This window comes from Trematomus bernacchii, unplaced genomic scaffold (assembly GCF_902827165.1).
Source record: "Trematomus bernacchii unplaced genomic scaffold, fTreBer1.1, whole genome shotgun sequence".
NCBI classification, from domain to species: Eukaryota; Metazoa; Chordata; class Actinopteri; order Perciformes; family Nototheniidae; genus Trematomus; species Trematomus bernacchii.
Genome location: NW_022987840.1, coordinates 84,458 through 98,527, shown reverse-complemented (window position 1 = coordinate 98,527; position 14,070 = coordinate 84,458). Strand labels below are relative to the sequence as shown.

Below are 14,070 nucleotides of genomic sequence, written 5' to 3'. Positions count from 1 at the left end.
ATTGTTATTCATTAAAATATGTACCCTTGCGACAATACTGATATTAACGGTGCATTGATTCTTGCTGCGAAAAAACATTCAACCAATAAGAAACAGTTTAGGCCTTTTTCTGGTTTTATTAAATATAGTATAGTTTGACAGGGAAGCAACCACAACAAATAAACCAAGGTCAACCAAAGATTGCTGAAGCCAAAGGTTGTTTTTCCCTGGTTAAGTATATTTAAGGCGTGACTCACCTGAATTATAGATGTCATATGATTTAAAACAAGAAAAACATTTCCTGTGATGTTAAATATTTACATGACCTCAATTATCTTGAACTTAAATATCAGTGTCCATTCAATGACTCCTTGAAGCTTCAATAATACATTTTAAACATCAGCGATAGGTCAAATATCTTTACCAATTGGCGAGCAGCACACTTACAGCCACAGAGAGGACAGGAAGCAACCCGCTGTAAATGGCAGCTGCCCCTTCTGTTACCAGGCAGCGTTCATACCTGTCAAAGTCTACCTCCCTGGCTGCACACACGTGGTCAACACGGCAGTCACTGTTGCACTCTGTCAAATCGTAGTTGACAGAGTTGAACTCATAGTACTTCTGAAGGTAGCCGCGGTCAGAGGCAATGCGCCCCAGAGCCTGATGCATGGAGGCCGGGGAGGCATCTGGCAGTCTGAAGCTCTCTGTGAGGCGATACTCCTCCTCCCAGCGCCCATCGCCTGCATTCGCGCGAGTGAGGTTCAGATAATAAGTCACCACATCCTGTTTAAGAAATAGAAACCAGAGTCATAAGAGAGATGTTTTTTTTTTTCTGCAGAAGGTTTATATTGCAGCTACTACATGTAAAGGGATGTTTTGCAGACTGGCTGTTACTTACTTTGACAAGGAGTGTTTGGGTGTCATATTCAAAGACACGAATTCCAGGGTTGTTGGCTCCGTCCAGGACTCCAGGGAGGGATGTTTTCCACGGTGTGACACCTGGGCTGAGGAACATCGTACTGATGGGAGAGCCTGTGGAAACAGAAAGGCCATCACCTCAGATTATCACAATAATAAGCACAAAATGAGATGTGAGAATCACTGTGCATCACATTGAATGCATTGAAGAGTAAAAACTAAGTAACCTAAATACAAACCAAAGAAGAAAAGCAGTAGTATTAGTATCAGGGGTGGAATGTTATCTTATTATTATATTATATTAATATTGTAGCTTCATTTTACCTCACTTACTAACTTACTAGTTATTTTCAAGTTCAAATGAATAAAAGAAGAAAGCATATATCAACTGATAAAGTATGTTGTATTATTATAGGTTAAGTTCCCCAGCCCAGCAGTATATCACATAGAAAATGCCTTTTACAAAGGAGTGACAAGTTAAACTTCAAGTACTTAAATTACAATATGATGCTTATTCTTTTGTACCTTTGTGAAAGTAACATGCAGGATTTTTTTTTCTGGCAACCTCAACTTAACAAAATATTTTCTTCCACGACTGAGCAATATAACACAGTCCATCCTTACCCGTTGAGTTGTAGAACATTCGGAAGCTATCGGTGTGATGATGGCCAAAAAACTGTCCCATTATGACTGAATGATGCCTCTGAATTAAATCCAGGTACAGCTTGTTGAATCCCGGCACAAACCACGGCTTATTTCTCTTCTTCTCAAAGAAACCTGGGGGGACGTGGCCAATGATGTACACCTGGGAGAGAAACCGATGTAGAATTGGCAAAAATAGTCTAATTTCATGTAAAGTAGTTAAAGATCAATACATCGTTTTTGCAATGCTTGAGTATCTTGTTGTAAAAGTAGATCCACTTCCTGTGAGATAATTACTCATACTGGGGATGTAAATACAAAATATACTTCCTAATTACCTTGGTAACCATGTTAAAAAGAGGAATGAGGTTTTTATTACTTATTGAATGTTTGTTTGCCCTAGTAATCTGTAATTCAAACTTGACTTTAGATCCAATTTAACCCCTGTTGCAATGCAACGGTAGTAAAGATGCTTTGCCTTTTCTTTGTTGTTGGCGGCCTCTGTAAGAACCTGATCCGCCCAGGTAAACTGTCCCGCTGGGTCCACCATGTTCTTGATATTCTTGTTCTGGTCATAGTAGAGGTTTGTGTTTAGTACCAGCATCCTGAAACCCGTTCGATTTAGCAGCTTCTCGGTGTAATATCCACCTATGTGAAGAAAAGATTTGTAGAACATGCATGACACAATTGGACGTGTGCTTTTAAATGCAAAATGCCATGTGTCAAAAAGCTGATTTTCTCAGGAAGGCAACTGTTTATATATCCAAACAACAAATCTCAATGTGTTATTTGCAAGAGGCTCTGTCCACCTTTTTTAAAAGTTTCCTTGGACGCTGGATCCAACCAGTCCTGCCACATTTCTGCTGTTTGGTCATAGATGTCATCTGGGCCTGCAGGAAGCTGGCTTTTAGGGTGGAAGTCATGGTTGCCCAGGGCAGAGTACACTTTAGTGTCTAAGGAAGGAAGGGGTGTAAAGTATTCATCAATAATATCAGTTCATAAATGATACAAGTTAATGTTGGGTTTTTCTCCCAGAATAAACGAGTCCCTGAGGTTCCACTTACTTGGAAACACTTGACTTATGATGTGGGTAAGGTTGCTGATAATGGGAAGCACTACTTCCTCTCCCAGATCTGCATGTGGTGTGTCATCTCTGTGCAGCAAAACAAAAGATAGAAGATACTTAAGATAAGATGCATTTCTCTAAATGAACTTGGGACTCAACAAAACAGCACCAAACAATTAAACTGTTTTACTATCAACCTCAAGCATATACATACCCTGTCCAAACGATGAAGTCCGGATCTGGTAGAATATCCTTCATGGCATACACAGAGGAGTTTATAAGGAGCCATGGCGAGTCACAAGCATAGTCTCCAAACTTTCCAGCATTGGCTGCGGGTCGTTTGCCACTTGATTTGCAAACCAGTTGAGGATCATCGCTCAGTTCGTAGGTCGGGTCCCAGTGCAGATCCGTGATGTGCCAGAAGTTTCCTGGATACAAACGATGCGTAATTGCGCACATGGAGTCTTTTCCCCACGATTACGTGAGTTTACCAGTAAACATTTTTCTACAACAATATAACCAGGTTTCTTACCTGACAATGAGATGACCTCCTTAAAAAGCAGACACGATAAGAGCAGCCTTACTGTGGACATGTTGAAATAAGTGAGGAATGCAAAAGTCCGACAGAAGTCAAGTCAAGTCCAGGTTTGAGAGGTAAGTCTATAAAGATAAGACTGAGTTAATCATGACGCGTCTTCTGCCTGAAGGTGGTCGATTACTACTTCCTCTGCAGGTTACACCTCGTTTCTTCTATTTAAGATTTTTTTTTAAACCCCAATGGGATTTGTTTTATGATTTAAAAGGAGAAGTGGGAGGACATTATTTATTATTATTTATTTGCAGCAGGAGAAGCATACAACTGTAGTAGGCCACAATGAAGTTGTCAGACTATGCAAAAACAATGTATAGGCTCCAAAGATTTAATGATAATGATAATGGTAATGACGATATATTTAAAGCAGGGCTCTCCAACACGTCGATCGCGAGCTACCGGTAGCTCGCGGGCAGCTTTTCAGTAGCTCGCCGCTCGATTATCGATTATAGCGTAGTAAGGTTGCTTATTGATTTTTCGGCCGCGGCTGGACAATAACGTTTTTTTATTTTAGATTTTTTTCTGTCACACGAATATCAAATGGTCGGTGACGCAGAGATCAAGGAACAGACGTGACAGCAGCACAGCGACAACACACACGGAGCAGTCTGCTTTCTCCACCAGCACGAGTCCAGAACTAACAGTAGAATGACCCGCTCTGAATCAGGCCCTGTCGCTGCGCCTCACAGACACACAGGGAGGGATTTGTGTTTTTTGAAAAACACTCGTTATCGTCATGTCAGGTTTTTGGTGGATTTAATCAAGTCTTGGATTGCAGAGTATGAATGTCCTCTTGCTATTTTCAGTTGATAAATACTTGTGTAAAGTTTGTGAAGGCAGGAGGAAAGCTTCCGCGATCACCGTCTCCTCTCCGTTCCTCCAAACCCCGCCCCCTCCCTGAAAATAATGAGTGACAGGCTGATAGTGACCCGATAGAAACTTTATTATTCACTTAATCACTGATTGAGATATGATGAAGCTAACTTAATCTCATACATTCATGGGATTTATGTAACAGTAAGACAGAGAATGTAAGTGTGCTAATAATGCTATTGTAAATACTCCTGCTGTTTTCAGACTCAAGTCATGTGTGTCTTTTTTTTAACAGAAGACCGTAGCTAGAAGCTGCAGCTAGACTGCAGAAGTATTAGTTTTTTGTTTTTGAGGATGGAACCATTTTCACACACAGATATAGGGAGGCTAGACCTATACAATTGATTTATTATGGTTTATAATTTAATGTCAAGACGAAGAAGAAGAAGAAAAAGATGGCTGAACAACTGTTCAGTGTCAATCCTGTGGAGATCTCCAAAATAATGTTCAGCTTAAGTCTCAGCAAAACTCACAACATTTCTGGAGCCTTGTAGACCCAGAAAACTATAAGAACATTCACCAAGCAGCACTGAAAATGTCTGCTTTATTTGGTTCTGTTCTACATACCTTTGTGAAGCAGCTTTTTCTGACATGAATGAAATCTAAATACAGAACAAGACCGACTGATGAACATTTAAATGACTCTATTAAGTGAACCTAAGTGGGTCCAGCATACACCTCTATGGTGGACTGTATGCAGTGCCATTAATCTCACTAACAAAAGAGTGAAATGCTTGTAAGGTGGTGATTAAGGACACTTATGTGAATGTTCAGTGATGTACTTATTATGTGGGCCATAATAATATGTGAGAAATCTTCGTTTTCTTGGACCTTATTTTTGATAAGCTTTAGGTATTGCAATTTCACACGTGTACAAAAGTATAGCTTAATTCAACTGATGAGGGCTATGTGAATAAATGTAAGCGATGTGATGCAAGTAGCTCTTGGCCACTTTCATTTTTTGAAAGTAGCTCTCAGATGAAGAAAGGTTGGAGACCCCTGATTTAAAGGCACCAGACACATACATCCCTTAATACAAACATTTATATGTGGGCTAAAGATAAAGTAGGCTAATTGAATTGTACTCTATGCTATGGCATATACATTATTGAGTTTTCAGGTGACCTATTGAGCTTTGGGCTATCACAGCATATATGGGTGCGCTTTTGTTGCTTTAGTTAGCGAGTAGAGTTTCCATTTTCCATTGTAAATGTAGTGTTTATTGAATATAAAGAAGCATCTCTCGAGCAGTTTTGAGGTAGGCGTGCTGCCTTCGCGGGATGCACGTACTTCCCGGAGATCGGGTCGTAATATTGCCATTGACCTTATTGTTGAGATTTAAATGTAATATATTGGCCTGCATACACAAAACCAAAATATTAAAACAGGATATAAAGTAAACAGGCAAAGAAAATAGTAAGCGTTGCCTCTTTTACATAGTATCAAACGCAATGTTTCCAACAGGACTTGAAGGCAGCACCGCCTTGGCACCTTACGAACACAATTGGTTCCCCAAGCTTTGCCTTTTAGGCATTCCCTTCGGAAATTGATTAAATCGCTCCCCAACAAGCTATATCAAAACGCATTTCTAAAAACACGCGCTGTGTATGTTAAGGGCCGTTGTCAAGGTTAAGATCCTCCGTAAAATCAACAATTGTACGTATCCAAACTGCCTGAGAGCCTAAAACCGGGGCTGAAATATCCCTGTGGCCGACTTGTGTAGGTTTCGCGGGACTTCTGCTACGCGCATGCGCAGTATATTGAGTTTAGCGCGCGGGACTGCTCAAGGAAGTCTACAGAACTCCGTGCGGCTGTTGTCTCTGCTCCACAGTGTTTGAAACATTTTACATTTGACTTCATTTAGTTAATAAAACGTTGCCAGCATGTGGAATCAAGGTAAGCTTTATGTCCTCACTGTTACTTTGAGTAAAATGTTCAGCTCGGTTTGTTGACGTTGTCTGGTTGCAGCTAACGTTAGCTTGACATGCCTCTTTGTTGATGTGGCTCTGATGGTGAAAACGACTGTTTTACATGGGAATAAAGAACCTTAACCTCCTTATCTAAGCTTATCTCTGCCTTGTTTTGTTTTCCAGGAGGGTCCAACAATGACTCAAGTACAGTTGGAGGTTACACTCAGTCTCCAGGAGGCTTTGCATCACCTGCTGCTTCCCAGGGAGGAGAGAAGAAAGGGGTTTGTACTAAAGCACAACATTGCTCTCTAAACTGCAACTAAAATGTACTAATTCTTACCACGAACACAAAGAAAACGTCAGAAATGTCTATTATTTTTCGCTTTAAAAGTATCACTAGTTAATTATCTTGCGTTATATGACTGTTTATGCCACATCTACACAACACATAATGTTAAAACTGATATAAAGCATGACATATGGTGCTTAACATCAACCAATCAATGATACATTGTCCCTTAAGTTGTACATTCATATTTTAAGTTGGTTAAATTAATCAAATGGTTAGTAATATACTTCAAGTACTAGTTTTTTTAGACATTAGCTTTACCTAATTTCTACTTCACTATCATTTAGACGCAGATATTGTGATTGTTACTCCACTACTCTCACTACATTAATTGTAAAGCTTTTGTTACTTTTGGATTTATATTAGTAATACCAGCCGTTAAAAACAATACAGCTTAACCTACCCAACACTAAATTAAGTCATTCAAATGAGCCCTGCCTTAACGAGCTGCAACGTTAGAAAAAAAAAGTATAATCCAATAACATACAGTAAATGTCTGTTTGATTAGTGTTTTGACAATGACTTGTATTTCGTACTTCTTGCATCATTGGATTTATAATACTGTATTTACACTATTAGCTTACTTCTGTGTTTGTGTGTGTTTTGCAGAGAACTCGTGCCACACAGATAATCCCCTGCAACGTGTCTCAACTGATGTCGGCCTCTCAGGCTGAAGAGTCCTTCAAAGTGGGCGATGTGGAAGTGACCCAGGTAAACTGTAACCATTTTGATTTGATTGTATCAGTAAATCCTCAAGGAAAAAAATGACACATGTTTACAGCGTGTAGCTTCTAATGTGGGAGGGTTTAGTTCTCTTAAACCATATCATATTAAATTGAACATCTCGGGGTTGGACTGTTGGATAAACCAGCTATTCAAATTCAAAATGATGGGTACTGAGAAAAAAACTAATTGACCTTTTTTCATCTATTTTCGGACTTTTAATAAAGATCAACAATCAATGGATCAATCATTACTGGAAACAATCGTTAGTAGCTTCTGTAGTTGTGAGATTATAGTGGTTCAAATGGTCGGTACTTTTCACTTCACTGAAAATGACTACAGTTCCAGGAGAATAAACCATTAGGTAAAATAGTAAAACCGCCAAATTGAAAGGAAATAGATCCATTTTCTTGGTGCATTTTTAACTTCTTTAAGAGATGGTAACTCTACAACCAATAGAGAGGCGAAGTCCCTCCCTTTCCGGGGGACCTCCATGGGACCTTATTTCAGAAAAAGTATGTATTGAAGTCAATGGGGAGAGAAAGATTATCTTTCGATCCCGTTTGAATTGTGCCACGAATTACACATGTGATGTTTGTCAATTTAAAAGATAATTTTGCAAGTAAAAAAATAAAAAATGTGAAGTAACACTTTTTTTTGTGTGAAACCGCTCAATGAACTACATCTCCCGTCTCGCACCACACACCAAGACGGCCGTCACGTTGGCACATTTCACTTCTTTCTTTCAGTATGAGGCGAAAAGTATTAAACGAGGTGAAAATCACTACAAGTCTGGGCATGTTGAGAGCTGCACATACACAAAAGGGGAGTTAGTCGGTTCCGTAAGAGCCAGCATGCGGGACCGGGATTCTGGTATTTGTAGTCTTTCTAGTTGCATATTTTTCATAGTCTTATATTTCAACAGTTTTATGACAAACTGACTTTGTTGACATGTAAATTAATTTTTAAGATTGACAAACATCATATGTGTAATTCGTGGCACAATTCAAACGGGATAGAAAGATAATCTTTCTCTCCCCATTGACTTCAATACATAATTTTTCCGAAATAAGGTCCCATGGGCCTCTCTATGTCTTCACCGCTATAATCATAATGTAACAATTAAACTTGTCGATCTCACTTTTGGATAACATTTCCTGTTCTGTATCCTAGGTTACCATTGTGGGTATTATCAGGAGCACGGACAAATCCATGACCAACATCCAGTACAAGGTGGACGACATGACAGGCGCTCCCATGGATGTGAAGCAGTGGGTCGACACAGAGGTCAGTGACGCTGCTTTTATCTTTGCACACAACCTTCAATCCCTGGTGAGAGAGCCGTAGACACTTGCTTTTTACCTCTTAGAATATTTAACTAATTGTACGGTGTCATGAAAGGTGCCTTAAAAAAAATAAAAAAGAATAAAATGTATTAAACACGAGATTACTAAAACCCAATACCAAGAAGTCAAAGTTGGGGGTTTCTGTTCTTCTGCGGTTCTTTGGACACATTTTTAAGAAATGGGCTATTCTCATTTTTCAAACTCAATGCTGACCAGAAATGATAGTCAGCTTTTAGTTTCACTTCTCATCCTTTATAAAGTACATTGAAAATAATCCAATAACAAACACTTTAAAACTACATAAATTAAGAATGTGAAATCAAGACTCAAACTAAATTATATTGCGATATAATTGATGCTGTGGTGTAATCCCTCTTCTTTTGCAACAACTCAACATAGTCCTTTAAAAAAATAAGACATGGTTGTATTCTCACTTATTCAGATGGTTTAGCATATCTTATTTTGGTGAACTTCACAAGGGAAGTCCCTTAGTACGATGTGTGAATGTGTTTTGTTTGTACAGGATCCCAGTGTGGACAGCACTGTTCTGCCTCCAGGCACGTATGTCAAAGTCTCTGGGAACCTGCGCTCCTTCCAGGTGAGTTTACCATCCTCGCATCCTCTCCACAGCAACAAGAAACTAATAGGAACTTTAACTTTATGATCAATTGCTTTTAGATAAGCTTGTTTCATGAGCAGTTTTATTCATGTTATTCTAGTTTATAGCGTAGTAGTTCCTCTGTAAATGTGTCTGTTTTATAGCTAAGCGAGAGTGTGAATCGTTTGTTTCCTCTCTCAGAATCACAGATCTGTCGTGGCCTTTGGCGTCAGGCCCCTGGAGGACATGAATGAGATCACCTCTCATATGCTGGAGGTCGTTCAAGCGCACATGATGCTCGGCAAACCTCAGAGCCAGGTGGGCAATCTGAAGCATAAACCTCTGCAGTCTTTATTCATGGTCGAAGCAAACCATAGACTGTATTAAGTATAGACGTAGCATCTGATACGGTTTCGGAAGAGGCAACCACGCCTCTAGTAATGTGTCCCTTTTAGCCTTAAGATACGTTTTAACTAGGGCTGTCAGTCGATTAAAATATTTAATCGCATAATGTCCATAGTTAATCGCGATTAAGTCATATTTTATCTGTTCTAAATGTACCTTAGAGGAATATTTGTAATACTCTTATCAACATATGAGTGGACAAATATGCTTTATGCAAATGTTTGTTTATTATCATTGGAACAATGACAAATATTCCCCTGAATATTCTCAACACAACAACCTGGAACCTCTCTCTCTCTTCACTCTCTCCCAACCCTGTCTACTTCTTTGCACTGAGCCAGTTGCTCAAACAGACAAGCCTGTTTACAGTTGTCGGCGAAATGCCGCTCCTCTGTCTTCATAACAGTCAAAGCATGAGACTGAAGTTCCCACTGTGGGTCAAAATAATGCGCTGTGATGTGCAGTCGACACGTTGGATGCGATCCGAATTATCTCACACAGTCCCTCGTTCTCCACAATGTTAATTGTCCTGCAAGCTGTAGCCACCGCCACCCATTTAGCTATCGCTGTTGAAAGCTTGCTGCTCGTAGACGCCGTGTCCAGGCATCTCCCCGGCAAACTTTCAAGCGTGGTCTGCCGCAAGCGAGCGGCAGGAGCGGGGCTGTCAGCATCAGCTGTGTGCTTGGCTTGCTGTTTAAAACACCTTTTTTTGTATCCATATCTCTCGCTAGAATCTGCCTCCATCCAACTAACAACAACAACATCAAGCCTTTGGGCTCTGAAACTACGGGGCGGGCCGAGGACAAATACACATGCGTTAATCGCACGTTAAAATAATTAGTGGCGTTAAAAAAAATTGTTTTATTAATGCGTTAACTTGACAGCCCTAGTTTTAACTGATGAGTTAAATATAAATTCACCCCGGATACAGTTATCATGAATATAATAACCCAAACTGTCATTATTCAAGGCTGTTAAAATGTTTATTTTTTAAGTAAAATTAGGAATTTTAACATCGGGGTCTATGGAGATGAACTCCCTCCTCGAGCCATTTAAAAAAACGTCCGGCTACCTGGAAATTGGTGCTTGCTGAAAACCCCCTTTTTTTTTTTAGGAAGACAGTTTAGCTCTTAGTGCTTAAAAATATGTTAAAGTATTCTTTATTTTAATCAATACAGAAACACATCAGTTTGATTCTGAAAATGATTGCCATTCTGTGAATGACGTGAGTAGCATACCCTCTAGCAGAGCAGAGTAAACTGTGTGTTTTTCCCTGAAGGGACATGAGGAAGTCACGTTTGATCATATCATGTTTCTAAGTATCTGTCTTACTATTGTCTTTAGGGATGTTTTTTGTGCTGTTGCCAGGCAATATGCTGACAGAATTTATTTTTGTTTCTCTTTCAGTTCAGTGCTGGAGGGGGCGCTAAGGTCATGCCCACCTCACGACAGGACACAGGAAGCAAGGGAGAAGGCTATGCAGGCGCCACTGACATGGTTAACAACGGGTTGAGTGCAAACCAGAATCAGGTGAGCCTTAACGATGTAGTCAATTAGAATTACAAAGTCAACTTTATTGTCAATCTTCCAGTTTGTGTGTACAGACAGAGACATCGAAATACCGTTTCCCACAATCCCGAATATAAAAACAAATGTATATAAAAATATGTGTGTGTGTTTATACCTATATACACAGAATCACATTTTTTACATGTGCACACATTAAGAGCAATTAAAAGCATAACAATCAATATATACAAAATAACAGTCAGATTGTCCATAGCAGCGTAAAAAGTGTCTGGCGCTGGAATTGAGTGTCTGAGTGTGTGGGGAGTTAGTGGCAGGGGGGAGGGAGTTCAGCCTCCTGACAGCCTGATGGAAAACAATGAGAGAATACAATGGTATTCGGTAGTACTCCTTATACATTACATTACATGTCACTTGTTAGACGCTTTTATCCAAAGTGACTTACATACTCAGTACTGTGGGCAATCCCCACAGGAGCAATTTGGGGTGAAGTGTCTTGCCCAGGGACACAGGGCCCCTGATCCGAACACCCACGCACTAGTCCACTGCGCCACAGCCACCATACTCAGGCGGTGTGTGCTGACCTAACACTGACAATGAAAGTTAAAATAGATGTGAATAATTAAGAAAAATGGCACGCAAAAGAACCATACAGTTTCAACCTCTGAATCGAACACATTCAACAATGATCTCTGGACAGAAAAGCTGCAGTTATTATCAGACAAGCGTACAAATGAATGTGGAGAAGGACATTAAGAAGATGTGTAATTTGTTATGTCTTGCCCCTCCTTATTATATCTGAAATGCATGAACATGGTTTACTGAGGGGAACAAATTATATTTGGTTTCAGTTTCTGGAGCTGAAGGATACTTCTGTATTTCCTCTGTGACGCTGCGTGCAGGTTTGAATGTGTCATTTCTCGTCTCACAAGGTGCTGAGTTTGATAAGAGGCTGCCCCGAGCCGCAGGGCATCAGCATCCAGGACCTGAAGCAGAGACTGGGAGGAACGAGTCTCCTTGTCATAAAGTAAGTCAAGTTCCCCTTTTTTATATCTTGTGAACAAAACAAAAAGTGAAGTCTATTTACTGCGTCGCACCCATATTAATATCCGAGCGTCCGATCAGTGATGCTATCGGGGGACTTTTAGACGATGACTCATTGACAATGATCTCATTGTTTGCACTTTGTTTTCATAGCTTTCCTTTTAAGAAGAGACAAACGGGGTGAAGAATCCTAAACGATTTAATAATGATATATAATGCAAATATTAAAGCTTGTTGTTCTTTAGCATATAATGCATAGTCAGGATTTTCACAGAAGCTTATCCACATTGTAAGGGCGCTCTCCTGCACCATTGGGTGGCTTTATTGGGTAAGAATACATCTGTTACAGGAAAGGGAAGCTGCCTATTTGAATGATGCTACTAACTATTTGTTTTCAGCATGAACAGGCCCTGGATCAGCCGAAGATTTAGGAACCTGGTAGCTGTTATTTGTTTATGTTAAGGAGTAAAAGTGGCTTAAATATAATCTGATAAACTGCCAGGCAACCAGTCACTTTTTATTTGATAGACTTTCATTTATTTTTGTTATTTACCTTTATGGTATCCCAAATATGTCTCTATTTTATACTTCGTTATTTGTATTTGTATTAATTTTATATGATGAATGTTATACTATTTAAAGCAGGGGTGTCAAACTCAAATACACAGTGGGCCAACATTTAAAAAATGGGTACTAGTCGAGGGCCGGACTGGTTCAATGTTTATTGCAAAACGTATTGAAATGAACTTATTGCACATATTAAACCTGGAACTAACAAAGCTTAAATTATTGCCTATAAAAACAACATTAAATAATCAGTAGCATTCATTTCTTATGGCTCTATCTGCAGCTTTTCTGGAGTCATTTCTTATGATTACATTTTTCCAAAGGCCAACAACAGCTTCAAAAAAACTATTTCCCTCAAAGAAAAAACAAACATGCCCTGTTGTTGCAAGAAGAAAAGTGCAGAAGGAAACATCCATTGAAACTCAGTGTGCTGCTCTGTGATGCACACTAAGCCAGATACTTGGCATCTCATCTTGGGTGCAAGTTCATCAATGTTTGGGGTCAGGCTCTGAGCTGAGGAGATCCTCAGGATTGAGTGAAGGTGTGCGTGCAATATACCGGCGGGCCAGAGCTAATAGTCATTAGAAATTATCCTGCGGGCCGAAATGAAATCCACCAAGGGCCTGATTTGGCCCCCGGGCCTTGAGTTTGACACATGTGATTTAAAGTCTTCTTTCTAATCTATACTCTTTTAATCTCTTTTGAATCACTTCCTACTTCATCATGTATCATTCTCACGGCTGAGAGCTTGGAACCAACAAAAATGTTTTGCATATTTTGCTAGAAGAGGCAAAATGTTATAAAAAATAGCCAATCTATTTTTCTCTTGATGTACTTATGGTTGCAGCTGCCGTTGTAAATGTTGACCATGTTATTTGTATTGCTTGAAATTCATATGAAAAGACCCTAAAACATTTGTATTTCTTCGTTCTCTAACAGGCAAGCAGTGGAATTCCTAAGCAACGAAGGTCACATCTTCTCCACCATCGACGAAGATCACTACAAATCGACAGACAGCGATGATTAGATCCAGTTGTTTGAGTTGAATCTGATATGTCCTTCAGTATCTGTTTAATAATAACTCAAAGCTTTCCCCTTAAACACAACCTCTCTGCCCGTGCCAATGCTAAAACTGAGTGACTTCCCATGATCCGTGTGAGTCACGGCACTGCGGTCGGTGTTAGTTGAAGAACACATGGTTTATGTTGGTGAGGCTGTTGGCTGACACATCCTGTATCCTTAAGGTTGCTTCTGTATTTTTGCCAGTCCCAGAGGTGTTGCTTTTTGAGGAAGTTGTTGTTGGTAGTAAATGCTGTTTTTCTGTATTTCCCACCATTTCTTTGTAAAGCATTTTGTAATTTTAAAAGATTTTGAAAGCAAGTACTTCGTTTTCTTTGTCTGTTTAACTAACTTTTGCCATAATAAAATATTGTATAATTAACACTTGTGATATTCTTCTTACTTCATGTAGTCTGTTTAGAGATTATTCAAGACATTTTAAATCTGAATTTAAGACAATGAGCCATCAACA

General features: G+C 39.5%; 2 protein-coding genes across 2 annotated transcripts; one reads left to right on the top strand and one right to left on the bottom strand.

The window, feature by feature from the left end:
* Window positions 1–28: 28 nt before the first annotated feature.
* smpdl3b (sphingomyelin phosphodiesterase acid like 3B) lies at window positions 29–3,636 on the bottom strand. Its single transcript, XM_034112616.1, has 8 exons — window positions 3,138–3,636; window positions 2,820–3,033; window positions 2,604–2,692; window positions 2,349–2,492; window positions 2,018–2,187; window positions 1,522–1,702; window positions 878–1,011; window positions 29–762 (listed from the first exon to the last, which is right to left on the bottom strand). The coding sequence occupies exons 1-8, from the start codon at window positions 3,196–3,198 to the stop codon at window positions 400–402; spliced, it is 1,356 nt and encodes a 451-aa protein (XP_033968507.1). The 5' UTR covers window positions 3,199–3,636; the 3' UTR covers window positions 29–399.
* Window positions 3,637–5,795: 2,159 nt separating this feature from the next.
* On the top strand, window positions 5,796–13,982 carry rpa2 (replication protein A2). The gene is made up of 9 exons (XM_034112615.1): window positions 5,796–5,966; window positions 6,164–6,261; window positions 6,939–7,040; window positions 8,226–8,339; window positions 8,922–8,996; window positions 9,198–9,314; window positions 10,809–10,931; window positions 11,861–11,955; window positions 13,479–13,982. The coding sequence occupies exons 1-9, from the start codon at window positions 5,954–5,956 to the stop codon at window positions 13,564–13,566; spliced, it is 825 nt and encodes a 274-aa protein (XP_033968506.1). The 5' UTR covers window positions 5,796–5,953; the 3' UTR covers window positions 13,567–13,982.
* The last annotated feature ends 88 nt before the right edge of the window (window positions 13,983–14,070 follow it).

Coding starts and splice junctions, on each gene's coding strand:
- rpa2 (XM_034112615.1), top strand. Junction 8,997..9,197: donor GGAACCTGCGCTCCTTCCAG/GTGAGTTTACCA, acceptor TTCCTCTCTCAG/AATCACAGATCTGTCGTGGC. Junction 11,956..13,478: donor ACGAGTCTCCTTGTCATAAA/GTAAGTCAAGTT, acceptor GTTCTCTAACAG/GCAAGCAGTGGAATTCCTAA.
- smpdl3b (XM_034112616.1), bottom strand. CDS start 3,198: ATGTCCACAGTAAGGCTGCTCTTATCGTGTCTGCTTTTTAAGGAGGTC. Junction 2,693..2,819: donor GACTTCATCGTTTGGACAGG/GTATGTATATGC, acceptor TTTGCTGCACAG/AGATGACACACCACATGCAG. Junction 2,493..2,603: donor CATAAGTCAAGTGTTTCCAA/GTAAGTGGAACC, acceptor TTCCTTCCTTAG/ACACTAAAGTGTACTCTGCC.